The 18,047-nt window shown below is 46.8% G+C and overlaps 1 protein-coding gene across 2 annotated transcripts in view; it reads left to right on the top strand.

The window, feature by feature from the left end:
• Nucleotides 1-17,843, top strand: part of Cemip (cell migration inducing hyaluronidase 1) — a 150,569-nt gene extending 132,726 nt beyond the window's left edge. For both annotated transcript variants that reach the window (XM_021166755.2, XM_029480162.1), the window contains exons 23-29: nucleotides 2,146-2,357; nucleotides 3,658-3,843; nucleotides 6,808-7,012; nucleotides 7,189-7,275; nucleotides 8,733-8,890; nucleotides 13,317-13,417; nucleotides 15,066-17,843. In XM_021166755.2, the coding sequence (XP_021022414.1) occupies nucleotides 2,146-2,357; nucleotides 3,658-3,843; nucleotides 6,808-7,012; nucleotides 7,189-7,275; nucleotides 8,733-8,890; nucleotides 13,317-13,417; nucleotides 15,066-15,193 (1,077 nt within the window). In that variant the 3' untranslated portion in view covers nucleotides 15,194-17,843. The remainder of the gene's footprint in view (nucleotides 1-2,145; nucleotides 2,358-3,657; nucleotides 3,844-6,807; nucleotides 7,013-7,188; nucleotides 7,276-8,732; nucleotides 8,891-13,316; nucleotides 13,418-15,065) is intronic.
• Nucleotides 17,844-18,047: the final 204 nt, after the last annotated feature.

Genomic DNA, 18,047 nt, shown 5'->3' with positions numbered 1-18,047 from the left:
GATTCAAAGAAGGTGTCAGTTCCCCTGGAACTGGAGTTATGGATGTTTGTAAACCACTATGTAAGTGGTGGGAACTAAACCCAGATCCTCTGTAAGAGGAGCAAGTGCTCTTAACTACTGAGCCATCGCTGTATCCCACTAGCCCATTCCTTTGGAAATGTTAGTTTTCCTCAAAGTAACACAGGGGCCTACTAAAATAATCAAGTTCTGTTTTAATAAGAAGACTTTTTTTTCACTGGTTTTGTTTTGAAATTTATTGAGCAGTTACTTTTGTGACATAGAGCTGCACTTTGTGATTTAAATTCATTAAAACGGCATTTTAAAACTGGTTCCTAGGCCATACTGTCTTCATGTCCACGTCTCATTGTGTACATGTGGCCCATGACTAACACATGAAACAGTGCTATACAATGTCTGGAATGTAACAACCTGAAATAATGCCATGACCCTGGGACCATTACTGCCTTTACTTAGATGAATGAGTGATGAAGGTGTGAATGAATTAATGAAGTGAAAGAGGCCAGAGAAAACTGTCTGATTAAGAAAAAAGCACAATGCCAGGTGTGCCAGAGGAGAAGGATGTATGTGAGTGAAGGTGTCTTCATGACCATGGTGGGCATCCTCATCACCATAGCAGACATCAGAAAGTGGATCTTTAAGAGAATAGCTAAATGGAGATTTGGTGAAGGGATAGAGGTAGAGAGAGAGTCAGTGCCATGCTGAGAGGACAGGGCTCCAGGGCAACGTGGGCATACAGTGCAGGTTGGGAGAAGGGCTGGCTTTAGCAGAAGGAGGGCAAGAACAGGAAGTTGAGGCAGTTTCTTTCTGAACTGGAGAGTGAGGTCATGGGCTGAGAATCCAGGAGTGGGCCTGCAGAGAGCGATGATGGCTGGAGGAGCTGCTGCAGAACATGGGAACTGTTGACAAGAGGCATACAAATGGCCTGCCGAGCAGTGTTGAAAACCCCAAGGAGACTGAAACAATGCCTCTCTCCTAGGCTAGGGGATTTTCTCAGCCCCAACTGAGAGCTCTAGAAGCAATGGCAAAGGACAATGATCCAGGGCCAGGCTTCTGCCACATGTGTGGACAGGGCAAGGGCGAAGACACCAGTGGGATGATGGACTACAGAAGTGGAGGGGAGGAGAGCTCATGGGTGGGAATCATGCCTGCATCACTGAAGGGTGACCAAAACCATCAGAGAGCAGCCACACTTCTAGCATTATCTACCTGGTCCATGGGCTGAGGCAGAGAGTGAATAGGACAACACTCACAGACACACTCTCAGAGCAAAGGCCTAGTTGTATCTGCAGTAGAGTTTGAATACACACCTCCCAAGTGGCCTGGTGCTACAGGTCCTGACATCTCAACTGCTAGGAAAGAGGAGGTCGGAGGATTGCAGATTCATGGCTTGCTAGAGCTCCAGGGTGTGTTTTAAGACCAGCTTGGACAGGCAACTTAATGAGACCCTCGTTGACACAAAGAATAAAAGAAGGCCTAGGGTACAGCTTAGTGTTAGAGTGCTTGCCTACCATGTACAGTGTTTAATGCCCTATATTTAGTGCCCAGTATGGAAAAGAAAAAGAAGGAAGAGAGGGAGGGGTAATGAAGGAAGAAATAAAGGAGGAAGGAAGGAAGGAAGGAAGGAAGGAAGGAAGGAAGGAAGGAAGGAAGGAAGNAAGGAAGGAAGGAAGGAAGGAAGGAAGGAAGGAAGAAAGAAAGAAAGAAAGAAAGAAAGAAAGAAAGAAAGAAAGAAAGAAAGAAAAGAAAAGAAAGAGAGGAAAGGAGGGAGAGAAGGAGGAAGAAAAGACAGAGTCTTCTCCCCCTGTTTTTGTCCTTCCACACTGCTTCCATTTTCCACAGTTCACCACGTGACTAGCAGCCAACTCCTAGCAGTTCCAGTGGTCACACCTTCAGCAGAGGTCATTTTTTAGAAATCATAGAACATGTCAGCTAAGCTGCACAGTGCTACTGGGGCTGTGTCTGCCAGCACAAAGAGACATCCCCTTATTTGGTCTTCCTTTCATCCAGGCTCTGCAAAGAGACAGTACCTCTGAGAGTGCCCTTTGAGTTCAGATGTTAGCCAGACCCTCTAGAACAATCCCTTCTAACAGTCTCCTTGTATGTTTCCTTTTTGGGTTTTCAAAGATGTACATCCAGGCCTACAAGAGCAGCAATCTGCGCATGAAGATCATTAAGAATGACTTCCCCAGCCACCCGCTCTACCTGGAGGGGGCCCTCACCAGGAGCACCCACTACCAGCAGTATCAGCCTGTCATCACCCTGCAGAAGGGCTATACCATCCACTGGGACCAGACAGCCCCCGCCGAGCTTGCCATCTGGCTCATCAACTTCAACAAGTACGTGAGAGCAAGCAGGATAGCGTGACCCAGGACAGTGGTGCCGGCTGAGCTCAGGCAGGGGTAGTGAGAACACCTCACTGTAAAATCTTGGGGTTACTGCTCACAGAACCTCACACTGGCCCCTTTAGCCCGTCAGAGGTGCACAGATAGGTTCTCATCACCTCGAGTTAAGAATCTAAGAACACAGGCTGAGGCTGCATATTAGGCCTACCTTTGTGCTGAACAGCTAACCTCTTGGAGGCTTGGGGTGACTACCACTTGCCAAGTGAACAAAGAATGTGTAGTGAGCTAATGATAGGATCGCCCAGCTCCTGGTATTACCATGTGCTCAGTAAATGGGGGGGAAAATGCAGGGCATTGCTGATGTTATTTATAGAGAAGGGAGAAAAGCTCTCTGAGGGCATCTTGATTACATTTTTGTTACTGTGGTAAGATATCCTAACAGAATGGCTTAAGGAAGGAAGGATTTATTTTGGCTCAGGGTTTGAGGTTTGTCATGGTGAGGATATCTCATGGTCAGGAGCTTGAGGCAGCTGCTCACATTGTATCCCCAGTCAGGAAGCAGAGGGAGGTGACTGCTTTGTTTTTTGCTCCAGGATCCCAGCTAATGGAATGATGTCATCGACATGTAGTGTGGGTCTCACCCCCCTCAGTTAAGCTAATCAAGAAAATTTCTCACAGGCATGCTGAGAAGCTAACCGAATCTAGATAATTGCGCAAAGCCCAGACCAGGGGATTGTGTCCTTTTCTAGATGGTCCAAGGCCTGTTATATTAACCAATATATTAATATATAATATATTATATTATAATATATAATATATGTTAATATAATATATTAACCAAGCAAGTCTACCAATATTAACCACAGCCGAGAGGAAGCAGTTGGGTTAAGCACATCAGGTCAACTGTGGGTATTCACATTGAAGCATTTCCTGCATACACTGTGTTCTCATCCCTGTACTCCTGAGACAGACAGTTGGAGAGAACAAGATGAAGAGCCATTCAATCATCCTCTTTTATGGCCAACCCTAGCCCTCAGTTTTTAGTCAAAGAGTACCATTTTCCCAGCCAACACACACCCAGAGCACCTCTAGGTCATCCCTTGAATGTTCACAGGTGACCCATCCTAATGACTGTCCTCAGCCACTAGTGGTCACTATCCATCCTTTTCTCCCTGAACACTTTGAAACATAGTTACTATTGTTTCAAAACTTCTCATTTAAGAATTCTTTGGCCACTATTCCTGTGGTGTGCTCAAGGGCCCTTTCCCAGAACTAACCTCACTTTCCTTTTTAGGGGTGACTGGATCCGAGTGGGGCTCTGCTACCCAAGAGGCACCACCTTTTCCATCCTTTCAGATGTTCACAATCGCCTGCTAAAGCAAACGTCCAAGACTGGGACCTTTGTGAGGACTCTGCAGATGGACAAAGTTGAGCAGAGCTATCCTGGCAGGAGCCACTACTACTGGGATGAGGATTCTGGGTAAGTATGCTCCTGTGGTCTGGAGGAATGAGGCTCCTTCATTATGTATCTTGGGTCTCCCTATAACCCTAAGAACTACAGTGCAGTTTATGCTAATGAACACAGAATGCTTCCTTAAGCACTTTAACCCTAACACTAACCATGCTCTCAACCACTTAAAGACATCAAGACGTTGGGAGGAAAATTAATTCTCCATTAAATCTGCAAGTGGATCATAGGGAAATTTTCAGAAAAAAAAAGTTAAGGCAATAAACAAAAACAAATAAACAACCATGTTGTGTAAATCCACTGCCCCCAACCCAAAAGGAACAAACAATATTCTAATTTGAAAATGTGAAAAGAAGACCCTGGAAGAAAAAGAGTAAATTGCTCTGGGGTCATAGCACAAACCTACCCCAGCAGGATCTGAGCCTAGAGCTAGCTATACCCCCAGCCCTCCCACTTCTGCTAACTGGGTCCTGGTCAACGGAGACACAGTGGAAGCAAAGTGTCTGCATAAAGACACTAGGGAACTAGTGATCATTTCCCCTAAATAAATCTGTGGCCAGGAGATGGTTCAGTCAATCAAGCACCTGATATGCAAACATGAGGACCTGAGTTCAGTCCCCTAGAACGTATGGAAAAAAATATATATATATAGGCACAGTGACATACATCTGTAACCCCAGAACTAGAGGGGGAGTGCAGGTAGATTCCTATATCACTAGCCAACCTAGTTTAATCTGAAAAGTTCAGGTAAAAATAAAAATTCCTTTCTTAAAATTTAGTATGGACAGCTCCTGAGAATGACACTAAGAGTTGACCTGTGGTTTTCACATTCATGCTTACACATATGTCTCTGTACACACACACACACACACACACACAACCCAGACTAATTGTTGAGGAAGTCTAGTATGCCCCAGAAGGATAAAGATGGCCACAGAAGCCTTCTAGCAAGTAAAGCAAAAGATTATTTAATGGGCATTTGGCTTTCTTTCTTTCTTTCTTTTTTTAATGAGGAGAAAACAAAGTAGCTGCTCTATTTTAAAAGAATAATCAACTTGCCATAATTAGGGGTAAAGTGGATATAGGCTGGCTGGGAGAGGGAGTTCCAAGATGGTAAATGAGCCCTGGCTTGGCTTTAGCTGTATTCTTCACAACTGGGCTTATCAGTTATTACCCAAGGGAGTATCACCAAATAATGAAATATGGTATAATAGAAGGAAACTAGGAGCCCTAGTTTCTTCCCTATCCCAGGGCCTTGGCATTCAGTTCAGCTCACTGGAGCATCCATAGGTTGTAGGTCAAGGCCAGAGCTATGATCTGTGTGGGAGTATGGGATGGATGATCTCTCAGACTCCCCTTGCTCTGATCTGGCAACAAGGAAATCTTAACACTGTTAAGACCAGTAAGAGACTGTGCCAACTGCTGCCTCTGGGTCCTTAGCATTGATTCTTATAAGGAAGTGAACATCAGTGTGATGTACCCATGGGCAACACTCAAAGAAGGTGTCACCTCTGCAGCCTCCCCCACCATGCAGAGCATATGGATGGCACTGGCTCTGTCCTTGACCTTGAGCTGGGGACTGCTCTACCTGACAGTTTCCATCACTTAATGCCAAGAACAGGGGTAGTTTTTGTTTGTGTGTTTGGTTTTCGTGGTTTTTGACAGGTTATCACTATATAGCACTGGTTGACCTAAAGCTTATTATATAGACCAGGCTGTCCTAGAACTCACAGAGATCCACCAGACTTTGTCTTCCAGGTACTGAGATTAAAGGTGTGTGCTACCACTCCCAGCAGAACAAAGGGTCTTGCTTTGGAGTACCTTGAAGCAGCTCAAGTCCACCTCGTGTGAGGGTTATTCCCTCACATTCTCTCACACACATGAGTGCCTGTGTACACCAAGTCTCTGGAATTAGACTCTTCTCTCCAGCTGCCTTCTTTTCTTAGTTCCTTGGGACAGCAATGGTACAAAAGAGTCACATTAGCCACTTCTCACCTGCCCTTACAACTCAAGTACCAACTAGTAAACAAGCCCTGCCACTTCCTTCATTCTGGCTCACAAGAGCGTGCATCCTCTTGCCTCCCTATAGCTAATGAACAACCTATTAAGAATCCAGTGTGAGCCCCTACTGTGGTCAGAGTGGGTAGGCTCTGGCACCCTGGCCCAAAGCCAAGTGGGTTCATTGAAAATTGGCTCTCCCGAAGAAGAGTGTAGAGACAATCAGGACCTTATCTTTAGGCTTTGCAGACAGGACTCGGCTTGAGAGCATTTCTCTGAGATGAAAGAAAAACAATAAATGGCAAGTTAGTACTGTGGCAGCTACATAATCTGCCTTCCTGGAACACGGGCCAGGTTCCTTCACAGCAGTTACTATTGGAATAAGTTATGGCTTGAACAAAAGTAGAGTTAGGATCCATGATGGGACAGGAAAACTCCCAGCTCTGTTATTCCCAGTGGTATGGTCAGTTCTCTGAGATAAATGCGAATTCCCAGTTCCCATCTGGGAATCAGTGTGAGAATAGTACACTGTGGGCAGGTTAACAATTAAGTGAGATGATATGCCAACCGACAATTGTATGACATGTAGTTGGTCCTCAGAAAATATTTGCCAGAATATTTAGCTCCTTCTTCACTATCTATCCATCTATCTATCTACATACACACACGTGTGTGTGTGTATGTGTGTGTGTGTAATTATTCTTCCAGCTGCATCTGACTCTCTGACAAACACAATTCCATGATTTAAGGTCCTTGGGAATGTAACCTCAGTGATCAGGAAATTGGCTATTTGTTTGCTCATGTGTTTACTTGAGACAGGTCTTAATAGGCAGCCCTGCCTGGCCTTGAACTTAATATGTAAACCAGCCTGACTCTGAACTTGGTTGGGGAAACAGGTGGGAGCCATCATGTCTGATCTGAGAGCGGAGGAGGTTCTAATTGCCCTCATAAGAATACCCAGATTCCTTCTGTGCACAGGTTGCTCTTCTTGAAATTAAAAGCCCAGAACGAAAGGGAGAAATTTGCTTTCTGCTCCATGAAGGGCTGTGAGAGAATCAAGATTAAAGCTCTGCTCCCAAGGAATGCAGGCATCAGCGACTGCACGGCCATGGCTTACCCCAGGTTCACTGAGAGGGCCATAGTGGATGTGCCAATGCCCAGGAAGCTCTTTGGGGCTCAGCTGGTAAGTAGCCATGGCAGGCTGGGCCCTCTGCCTCTAGGAGGCTTAGACAGAGCTGAACTCATCTCTGGATACCTACTCAGCTCCACGACTCAATTCTGGGTCAAGGCACAGAGCACATGAGGAGGAAGAACCCTCAGACCTCACAGCCTTACAACTGTTCTGTGTTTGTTTTTCAGAAGACAAAAGACCACTTCCTGGAAGTGAAGATGGAAAGTTCCAGGCAGCACTTCTTCCACCTTCGGAATGACTTCGCTTATATTGAAGTAAGCACAGATTCTGCAGGTGCAAGGCTGCTCACTGGTGTGGAGTAGATGTATTAGCTGCATTGGTCTCACTGTGACACAGTACATAATCAGTGATGACTGATAGGAGGAAAGACTTACTTGGCTCGTGGTTTCAAGGAGCTTTGGTCCATTGTAGTGAGGAAGGTATGACAGAATAGGCCAGTTCACAGAGGCCTGATGTCACAGTTACTATTCTATTGCTGTGACATTTATCACACAGTGTGAATATTATCACATTGATTCCTAGATGGGGAAATTAGGTCAGAAAACCGAGTACATCACTGAGAGTAACAGAGCTGGCGTTTTTCCATCCCATCATGGATCCTAGCTCTCTTTTGTTCAAGCCATAACTTATTCAAATTATAACAAAACACCAATAAGCAAGGAAGTTTATATGTGGATGTGTTTAATGTGGACCTTAAAGTTTCAGATGGCTTGAGTTCATGATGACAGAGAAAAGGTAAGGTGGTAGGAAAAGCTGGGAGCTTCCATCTTGATCTACAAGTAGGAGGCAGAGAGAGACCCTGGGAATGGCAGACTCTTTTGAAACTTCAAAGACTGACCCTAGTGACACACCTCCTCTAACTAGGACACACCTCCTAATCCTCCCTAATCAGTTCCACCAACTGGGGACCCAGTGGTTCAAATATATGGGCCTATGGGGCCATCCTCATTCAAACCACCACACCTACACATATGGCAGAAGCTGTTGGCCTCATGGAGGACCAAGAAGAAATAAGAGAGGTAGGAAGTGGAGGCCAGGAATAACTTCCAAACACTGACTTCCTCCAGCTAGAGTTTACTTCCTAAAGGTTCCACACATGTCTAGAACATCATCACCAGGTAGGGAGAAAGCATTCAAAACTTGAGCCTGTGGGGACATGTCAGATCAAACTGTAATAGGTGGTACTGTGATAAGCTGGATGGGTTAAAACAAAAGAAAGTTATTCTCTTTCAGTTTGGGAAGCTAGAAAGCTTCCTCTAACTTCTGGTGGCCCTAATGGACCTTTGGATTAGAGTTACATCACTGACATCTCTGTCCCGTCTTCATGAGGCCCTCTCTCATTTGAGCCTATCTTCTACCTCTTAACTTTCTTCCTAAGAGGCCCCATCATTAGATTTAGGGCCTACCCCAAACATTCTAAATGATCCTGCCCTGAGATCACCAATGTATATGTCATTAAAACATCTTCAGAAACACTATTTCTAGATAAAATAAAATTCAGAGGTTCCTAGTGGGCATATCTTTTGGGAGATTACTATTCAAACCTACAGAGAGCACAGTTGGAAGAGGTGTGAAGAGTTCTTATAAGTAGAGCAGCTGTGCAACCAAACTATGTCTTTAGTGTCTACATAGGAAGGATACCTACAGGAAGGAGAACCTGGGCCTCAGCTGCCCCAAGATCTCTCACTCCTCTGTTGCTTTGGTCTTGCAGGTGGATGGGAGGAAGTACCCTTGCTCAGAAGATGGCATCCAGGTAGTGGTGATTGATGGGAGTCGAGGTCACGTGGTGAGCCACGGCAGCTTCAGAAATGCCATTCTGCAGGGCATACCCTGGCAGCTCTTCAACTACGTGGCAGCTATCCCTGACAAGTGAGTCTATGTCTCAGTTTCTGAACTGTCCAGTGACACAACAGATTCCTGGCTAGGGCCCAGTCCCCATGATTCTTGCCAGTCAGTAGGATCTGTGCCTACAGATTGTGTGTGTCTACTGGGTGGAGAGAACTTCATGTCTATTGCTGTGCATGCTGGAGGCAGGTCTTCTGTGGATGTAGGTCAAGCTGAGGCAGAGCCGAATGCTGCCTCACTCCTTGGAAGGCTGCCTGACCCTCTTCTCCCATCATAGCGCACTCTCCCAGTGATCTCATCCCCACCCACACCTCCAATAGGATCCAAATGCTGGTGGCTTCTGAAGCTCCCCAGCCTGGATCTCTTTCCTAAACCCCAGACATTCATCTCCAATGGCTACTTCAAGGTTGCCACCTAGATGTCTTGAATGGAACTAAATTCTCATCCCTTTTATCTTTCGATCCTCCAGATCAGCCCTCCTTCTGTTTTCTCTAAATTGTCACCCATCCAGATGTTTGAACCAGAATCTGAACTTAATCTTTCACATACACCCCCATTCTAACATAGTCTAAAACAGTCCATTGCCCTCCCTCCTGGTCCCTCCCTGGTGTCTGCTCTGGCCCTGCTCTATCACTGTTGGTCAACCAACACCATAAGCATAGGTTTCTGACAGGCTCTTTTCTTCCCATCTCCCATATTGGAAGTTAATTTGAGTGTCTTAAATGCTAGGATTCTCTCCTCACTTCCTTCCCGCTGTTTCCTCCCCACTGATGTCTTTTCCTATCCATCCACCATTCTCCACTGGAACACTGCTTGAAATAGAAACAGAAGCCTTAAACGATGCCTTATCAAGGAATCAGGCTTCCTGATGTTGACTCCACAATAGACTTACTTATGCATGTTCAGTCTCTGAACTACAATGTGGGTGTGGAAATCTCTCTGGAGCCACAAGCTAGTGGAAAGCTTGTGTGATTCATGTGGCACCTGTCACCCCTAGGTGCTTAGTAAATTGTTAATGAGTGGAGACAAGGACCTTCAGGATGCACTCTTGGGGGCTGGGAGGGGCTGGGACTGACTCTGTGTGTGATTCTGGAGAATAGGTTTTGCTCGGTCATGTGTTGTATCTGTTCTTCCCACACTCATCTATATCTGCATGTATGTGTGTGGAAGTAAATGTGTATGTGTGTACAGGGGTATGTATGCATGCCAGCGGAAGCCAGAAGACAAACAACCCTGGGTGTCATTCTTCAGGCACTTGTTTTTTGAGAAAAGGTCTCTCAGTGGCCTGGAAGTCATCAAGGCTGGCCAGCCTGGGGATCTGATGCTTGTCTCCACTTCCCTGTTGCTGAGATTACAAACACAGGTGCATCCACCATACCTGGCTTTATTTTACGATCTGGATTCTGGGTATCAAACTTGGATCCTTGTGTTTGCATGACAAGCACCCCTTAATGACTGAGTGAGACCCCCCCCCCAGCCCCACACTCTAGCTCTCAAGTGCAGATTCAAACAGGAGAATCTGACTTTCTAAGTTGGGAATGTACATTAATCATCTAGAGATCAGTGGGTTTCAGGCCTTTTTTGGCCATGGGCCATTTCTTGAGATGAAGCAGATCACAGAAGCTTAGAGTGAGAAATAGCTCCCAGAGTTCTGTTTGGAGTCTTGTGGAGTTCTTTACAGCCCTTGCACATCCCTAGGAGAAGTAAGGATGGTCTGAGTCAGACTTAGGCTGGTGGTGGATACACAGACAGGAATGGGTACCACTAACCCCTCCCTGGCCTCCTGGGAAGCAGCAATTGAGTGGGAGGGAGCCGTGCTTCTGTTCTGTGGTTCCAACCCAGCCTGGCTCTTATCCCTCCCTCCCCCATCCATCCACAGGACCACTACTGGCCATAGAATCCCAGCCACTCACACCTCAGACACTGTGGAGAGCTCTGGAAGCCCCCTCTGACCTTCCCCCAGTGGGAGATTATGTCAGGAGGCACGGGGACTAAATGGTCAAGAGGATAACGTGCCAGACAGAGAGACTATAGACTAAATCATACCAGGAAGCTATATGATAAGCAAGACCATCTCCCTGTCCCTGATGCCACCCCGAGTATGTGACCTTCCTTTGAGTTCACTGGTTCAGCCATAGGCCTTCAGTGTTTCTTCTTGTCTGAACAATGGGGAAATTTCCTCTTGGGAGCAGAGCCTGGATCCACCCCAAGGATGTGTTAGCAATGAATCCTCATTAATGGGCTTCACCTTGCCAATCCCTTGGGCCTCCTCCTTTTAGCCTTCTTAAAGAGCCCAAGACAGCCTCTCCACACCCCTCCGATTGGTCCTTACTGTGCACTAGCCCTTTGCCTGTTGACAGTCTTCCTTCTGCTCCCTGTGGGACAAAATCGGGGGTAATAGCAAGTTTCAGAATCCCATACAGTTTTTCCATGTCTGGACTGTGGTCTGTGGTTACAGAATTCCACTGAAATGGGAGTTAGAAACCCCGTGCAGCTTCTGCTCTGTTTCTGTTCTGAGGGTGGTGCTCACTCCCCATGTCTGGCCCAGCATGAGTCTGCCACCACAAAGGCTGTTTTCTTAGCACTGGGGGCTAAAAGCAGCCCAAGGGAGGAAGAACAGACTTCCCAGCTCAACTTTTGCAAATTAGGTTCTTCTGGCTCCTGCCCCCTTCCCTCCTGAGCAACCACTCTAGGAAGCCCTCCCAGATAATGTGCCCTCCTGAGCAACCACTCTAGGAAGCCCTCCCAGATAATGTGTAACTGTTCAGTCTCCCATTGACAAAACCAGGCAGGCAGATCTTGCCTGACCAGAAAGGGTGGTGACACATAGCAGAGCCATTCTGGAAATGCAACAACTACACAGTATCCTTCCCAGAATGCTCTCAAGCTGTGCCTCACTCTTCCTGAAGCTGAAAGGAGGTTGGGTGGCACAACGCTCAGTGTCTTCCATGGAAACCACTAAAATACACATATGGACTCCATGCTTCTTGCACATGTGGGATGAGAGCTCAGATCCCAGAACAAGTATAAAAAGCTAGCCAGAGGCCACACCTGTGCCTGTAACCTGTGGGAGACAGAGACAGGGCACTGTGCAGGACTCCCAGCTTAGCAGAAGGTTCAGTGAGAGACTCTGGATCAAGAGAATACCATGGAGGGTGAAAGAGCAGGATGCTTAACATCATCCTCAGGCCTCTACACGCACACAACACCCAGAGATCCACACAAAAAGGAAGACAAGAAGAGAAAAAGAAAGAGAATATGGGTCCCACTGGGAACCTAATGCGGGGCATGGTCACTGTTCTTATGAAGTCAGATGTGGTCTTTTGGGAAGGAAGCTTATAAGTCAGAAGGCCTGCTGTGTGAAGGCTGCCCAGTCCTTATGAGCCACTGCATCAGGTCTCCAAGTCTCCCTGCTGTCCGGCACTCGTGACAGCTTTGTCTTTTGATGGCTGCTACCTCCTCTTTCCTCCAGCCCCCAGTCTCATTCCTTCTTTGCTCCCTTCCAGCTGCCTTGTCTTTCTCCATCATCACCTTCCTATTGGCTTTTTATACCAAACAGTGTTGAAATGATCTGAATTAAGAAGTACATATTAGCTGGACAATGATAATGTAAGCCTGTAATACCAGCTTTCAGGAGGCAGAAACGGGTGGATCTCTGTCACAGACCCTCTGGGTCCCTTTGTCTGCGTGGACGGGTCTCTGGGTGTAGATGGGTGGAGTATGAATAGCAGATCTCTATGAGTTTTGAGGGCATCCTGGTCTACATAGTAAATTCCAGGCCAGCCAGGGCTCATAGTGGCACCCTGTCTCAAAACAAAACAAAGAAAAAATCAGAAAGGAAGGAAGGAAGGAAGGAAGGAAGGAAGGAAGGAAAAGATAGAGGAGGGAAGGAGAACAGAGGAAAGGACAAAGGGAGGGAAGGGCAAGAAGGAAGGAAACAGAAATGCACAAAACAATAAAATAGCTTTGAATTTTATGAGAAATGTATCTCAAGTGGAAAAATGCAATGTCCTAAATAAACCTATTTTATGTTAGAGAGAGAGGAAGAGGGTGGGGAGAGGGAGAGGGAGAGAACAGGGAGAGAGGAAATGCCTATGACGTCACACTGTGCTGGTAGAACACACAGGTGTTAGTAGAGCACCCTGAGATTCCATGCTTCTCACACATACTCTGTCCTGCTTACTGGAAGACAGTTAAAGCAGCGAACCCTATCTAAGCTTGAGAAGGCCACAGACACCAGATGTGGGCAAATGCTGGAAGATATTTGCCATTGAAAGGAAAGAGTATGTTGGTTAAGATGGAAGGAAGGATATCCTCTCTCAAATCTCTGGCCAGGCACTGGAACTGCCACTGCCACCTCAGGTCCTATCCAAGGCCAGCATCCCTCCCCCACACCCCTCAATGGAGTTTGCTCTCACTCCTGTCGTCTGACCAATCTCTTCTTCTTCAGTTCCATAGTGCTCATGGCATCAAAGGGCAGATACATCACCAGAGGCCCATGGACCAGGGTGCTGGAAAAGCTTGGGGCAGACAAAGGTCTCAAGTTGAAAGGTAAGTCTGAGTGGGGTTTAAGTGACCTCAGAACCAGGGCAGATGGTATAGAGATGCCATTATCCCTGCTGCATTTAGGACATTGTTTGCCACTAGGCTTGGGTACAGCCCCCAAGCCCTCAACATGGTCAATGGCCTCCTGGCCTGGTACCACGTGCTTACCATCCCTCACTAAGGCACATTCACTTTTCCTTATGACCAGACACTGATCAAATACTGCTAGAGCTCTTTGCCCCTCTACTCCTCAAGTGGTGCTTTACTCAATTAAAGCTTCATCAGAAACTGCCTTTGCCTGACTATTCAGCCTGACCAAGGACCTGCATCCTCTCACAAGTCCAGATGATGCCTGCTTTTTGTAGCATCTTTTACAGTTTGAAAATCTTTTTGTCTTCTAAGATAGGTGACAAAGAGAGAATTAAATCCCGGAGACTTGTTTACAGTCATAAAAGTCTTCTGCGATGAAACCCAACCCAGACTTCCTGGATATGATGGATAAATCTAGCCAGATATAAATATCCACATGATGTTCATTAGTCATAGATTGTTCAGAGCAAGGCCCCAGGGAGGTATAAATGAGAGAAAGCAGATGCGTGGATGGTGGTGACCAGGACAGCTACCGTTTGATGCCAGGCTTGCACCTTGTTGAACTTCTAATAACTATCTTGTACATTCACAGATAACTTGGGCAGCAAGGATAGTTCCCTCCACAGAAGAGGGAGAAATCTACAGTTACATAGTGAGGTGTTTTCTTCAGCTAGGCTATGGACCTTTGCTTCCCTGAACCAGGTCAAGTCTATCTGTGTCCTGATTATGATGAACATCAAAACTAGCAGTCTGTCATGCAAATGTTTATCCCAGGTAGCCAGAGAAAAATCTGGAAAGATACAAGCCTGTCACAGCAGCCAGTAGAGAAAGAGAACCAAGGTCCTTTCCGGCAAACCCCAGAGCTATTTGGGGGCTTCTATGTGTTAAATTAAGATGCTGTTACCAAAGCCTCAGATATATGATGACATATATCAAGTGGTACTTGTCCAGAGTTGATAGATGTACACTGCTCCCCAGTCTGGGCCACTCCTGAGTATAGACATGGACATCCAAGTCACTGAAGTGCAGGGCAGAGGCAGAGCACACAGAATGGGAGCCTAAGGTCTGGACTTCTATTCAGTCCCATAATGTGTGTCACTTGTCCTGGGACAATCCTTCTCTCCTAGAGCTGCAATGTAACAGGGCAGAAGCTAAGATCTAAAAGACAAATGCCACCATTTCACAGGTGGGATCATAGAATACAGCAACTTTCTGGTGATCCTAAGTCAGCTAGAAAGCAGGCAGGAGTCCTACGAGCACTCTTCCCTCCCCAGCCCCCCGTCCCCTGCTGTGCATAGCTCTCCTGTATCATACAGAGCCTTTACCCTACTGAGGTGGACATGAGGCTCAAGAGTGATAGCTACAAACCCCATACAAAAAGATACCAAATCCCAGCACCAGCTGGGCTGAGAGCTTACTCTAGAGGGCCAGAGCTCAATGTCACTAGGAAGGGATTGCCCTCTGGGGACAGAGGATGCTGAAGGGGAGCGCCAAGGCCTGGCTTGCAGCAATTCTCTAATAGCTTCATTATTTTCACCCACTCACTTGGTTCCTCACTTTATAGAAAAGATGGTGTTCGTCGGCTTCAAAGGCAGCTTCCGACCCATCTGGGTGACTCTGGAGACTGAGGACCACAAAGCCAAAATCTTCCAAGTGGTGCCTATCCCTGTGGTGAGAAAGAAGAAGCTGTAAGGAGAGTCTCCACTTGGTACCACCCCAGGCTGGAACCCTATAGTAGCCGGGGTCAGGATGGCTAGGCCCCCTGGTTCTCAGCTCTGCTGGGCTAAGGGACAGATATCAGAGACCTTGGTGCTGCCACCTGCCCCTACTCAAGTCTACCTGCAGCCCCTGGGCAGTGTTGGCCGATGCTACAACCTCCTCTTGGGTGCTTCGCTCCTATCTGTGCCTCATCAGTAGGCATGGGGACCATACAAAGAGACCTGGGTTGTACTGACAGCAAAGGGCCACTTGGGCAGGAACCCACCTAGGAGATGGTCTGGATAATGTGACCACTTACAGATTTCCATAGTCACTTTCAGATACATTAAGTAGCAGGTGGAAGGAGTACATCTTTATTCCTGTAAGTGAGGGTACAGCTTCCTGAGTTTAGGAGCTGGCGTATGGACAGAGCTGTCCAGCATGGCAGATTGCACTGGGGAGGAGATGGAACCCTGTCTACAGGGAATCCTTTTTTCAAGAGACTTCACCTGGCACACTGGGACAGGGACTAGGTGGATCCTGTTTGTCCTTCCTGAGATTACAGGACTCAACTGTATTTTGCTCTGTGCCTGGAGCCCATCAGTAGAAGTAATCATTGTAGCTGACATCTCCACTGAGTGCCCTGGATACAGAGAATGGAGCGATGAGAGCTCACACCTGGGGGTCAGCTGGTGACAGGCAGCCAGGTCTCAGCACACTTTGATACCAGGTTGAGAGAGCAGAGGTGGATTGGAGGAGGGGAACCTCACCACACCCAGAAACATGGGGAAGGCTTCTTCTGGGAGGTGATGGTCCTGGCAGGAATCAAGGACAGAGATGATGAAGAGAGAAGAGGTGGCCTCTGGCATGGTTCAGAGGTGAAGGCTTTCCTGCCACCACTTGCAGCATCTGAGTCATGCTAGGTCACCTCTTACTGACCCACTTGTGATAGAGAAGCAGGGTCTGCGGAGAGAAATGGACTGACTTACGATGCACAGAACCTCATTCAGATTGGTTTCCAGCCAGCCCCCTCTGACTCTGCGAGAGGGTGAAGTGAAGTTCACAGACCTGAGGCTGTACAATGGGGTCTCCAGTGCACTTCAGCTAGGAGCTGAGCAGAAGACTCCAGGAAATCTGAACATGCTCACGCCACAGTGAACCTGGGGTGTCAGAGATGGAAAGGACCTTGGGGGCCCTCGAGGACAATCTAGTCCAGCATTTTGTACCTACATCTGAGGAAAATGGTACTTGAACAACATAGCCAGGTCTGTGAGCCCCAAGCTCAGCAACCCACTGCCACACCACATTGCCTCAGTGGCTAGCCTGGGGTGTCCAGTATTCCCAAGTAGCTTTTGGAAGGGAACATATCACCTGAAATGGGGAGAAGAGGTCCAAAATATATGGTCTTTTGCAAAGGGCTTTTCCCTCTTGCCCCTCAGTACATACTGCCCACTCTCCTCTGGGCAGCAGCCCTGCCACTGTCTTTACACTGCCAGCCACATGTGGGCATGGGCTGCTCATGACTGTGGAATTCTCTTGGTGCCACCTTATTCCACAGTGGTGCTGGTATGCCCAAGGGGTATCATCAGGATATGCCAATGTGCTTCTGCTGGGCCAATTGGCTCCTTGTGGGGATCTGAGAGTGGTTGGCTCCAGACCAGGGTCTTTCAGCTTATGTTCACTCTGAGCAAATAGCTTCAATGCCTAGATGAGTGAAAACTATCCATGTCCAATATTCTTCTGAGACATCAGGGTTTCTTTGTGTTTCATGAATGAGATTGGTCCCCTTTCCTCCACAACCACAACCTATCTTTTTTAAAGAAGATTTGCTTTGGTCCCCTTTGTCCAGTGGTATTAAGGAGCCTTAGTCCCAGAGTCCACTTTCCAGGTTGAGCCAACTCCCAGGGCTTCTTTCCTACTGAATGGATCTTCCAGCTGCTGGGATGTGTCTGTGGGACCATGCCTCTTAAGACATAGTGGCTTCAGTTGCGAGTGTCAGAGAAAAGACCTCTTCTGGGGAGATGAGTGGGAGTGGGAGGGGGAGGGGATAAAAGTGACCTCATGTTTTTCTTGTCTAAGTTTCATTGACTTTTCAAGGCGAGGGTCTCACACTGTGAACCACTTAAGACTCGATCACTTTCAGGTGGCCATGAATGTTGAATGTCTTTGGCTCAGTTCATTTCAGCAAATACCTATTGGAAAGTTCTCTTGAGTTGTACATATGTTGAACAGTACAGGGTTCTGTACAGAAAGTGTTCTTTCCGAAACTATTCACCAAGAGTCGATATACAGGCATTTTCTTGGTAGCACAAAAGTCTTTCTTGCTTAGAAAGTTGCTCTTGTCCTTTCTGTTGGTCAGCATTGCCACTGAGTCAGGGGCCTTTGATTGAAAGGCTCATCTCTCCTGTTGGCTTAATAGCTGGCCCTTTCTTGTGAATTGGATGCATAGCATGTTTTGTATGTAAATGTTCCTTAAAAGGGTCACCATGAACAAAGGTATATTTTCTATTTATTTATTATATATTCACTTCAAGAAGTCACTGTCAGAGAAGTGAAGAGTCGTCTTAAGTATTACATTAGAGGATGTCCTTTGGACCACCGGAAGGAGGTGTGCCCAGAGCCAAGGACATCAGCTCTGGTTTGGAAAAATCCTGCTGTACCATATTAAACATACAAAGGATGTCATTGTCTTGTCTGCTTGTTCCATTTCCTGTTATAGTAGGTCTCGTTGTTAAACCAGTCATCTAGAGAAAAGGTAAATCATGGACATAAAACATGATCACCATCAAAGAAAGGTCTTTTCTTGATACTTTCCAGAAAGCTGATGATACTCACATTGGTATTTTAA

Source organism: Mus caroli, chromosome 7 (genome assembly GCF_900094665.2).
Source record: "Mus caroli chromosome 7, CAROLI_EIJ_v1.1, whole genome shotgun sequence".
Taxonomy (NCBI): Eukaryota; Metazoa; Chordata; class Mammalia; order Rodentia; family Muridae; genus Mus; species Mus caroli.
Note: the sequence above shows the minus strand (reverse complement) of the source record. Positions and strands in the feature narration are given on the sequence as shown.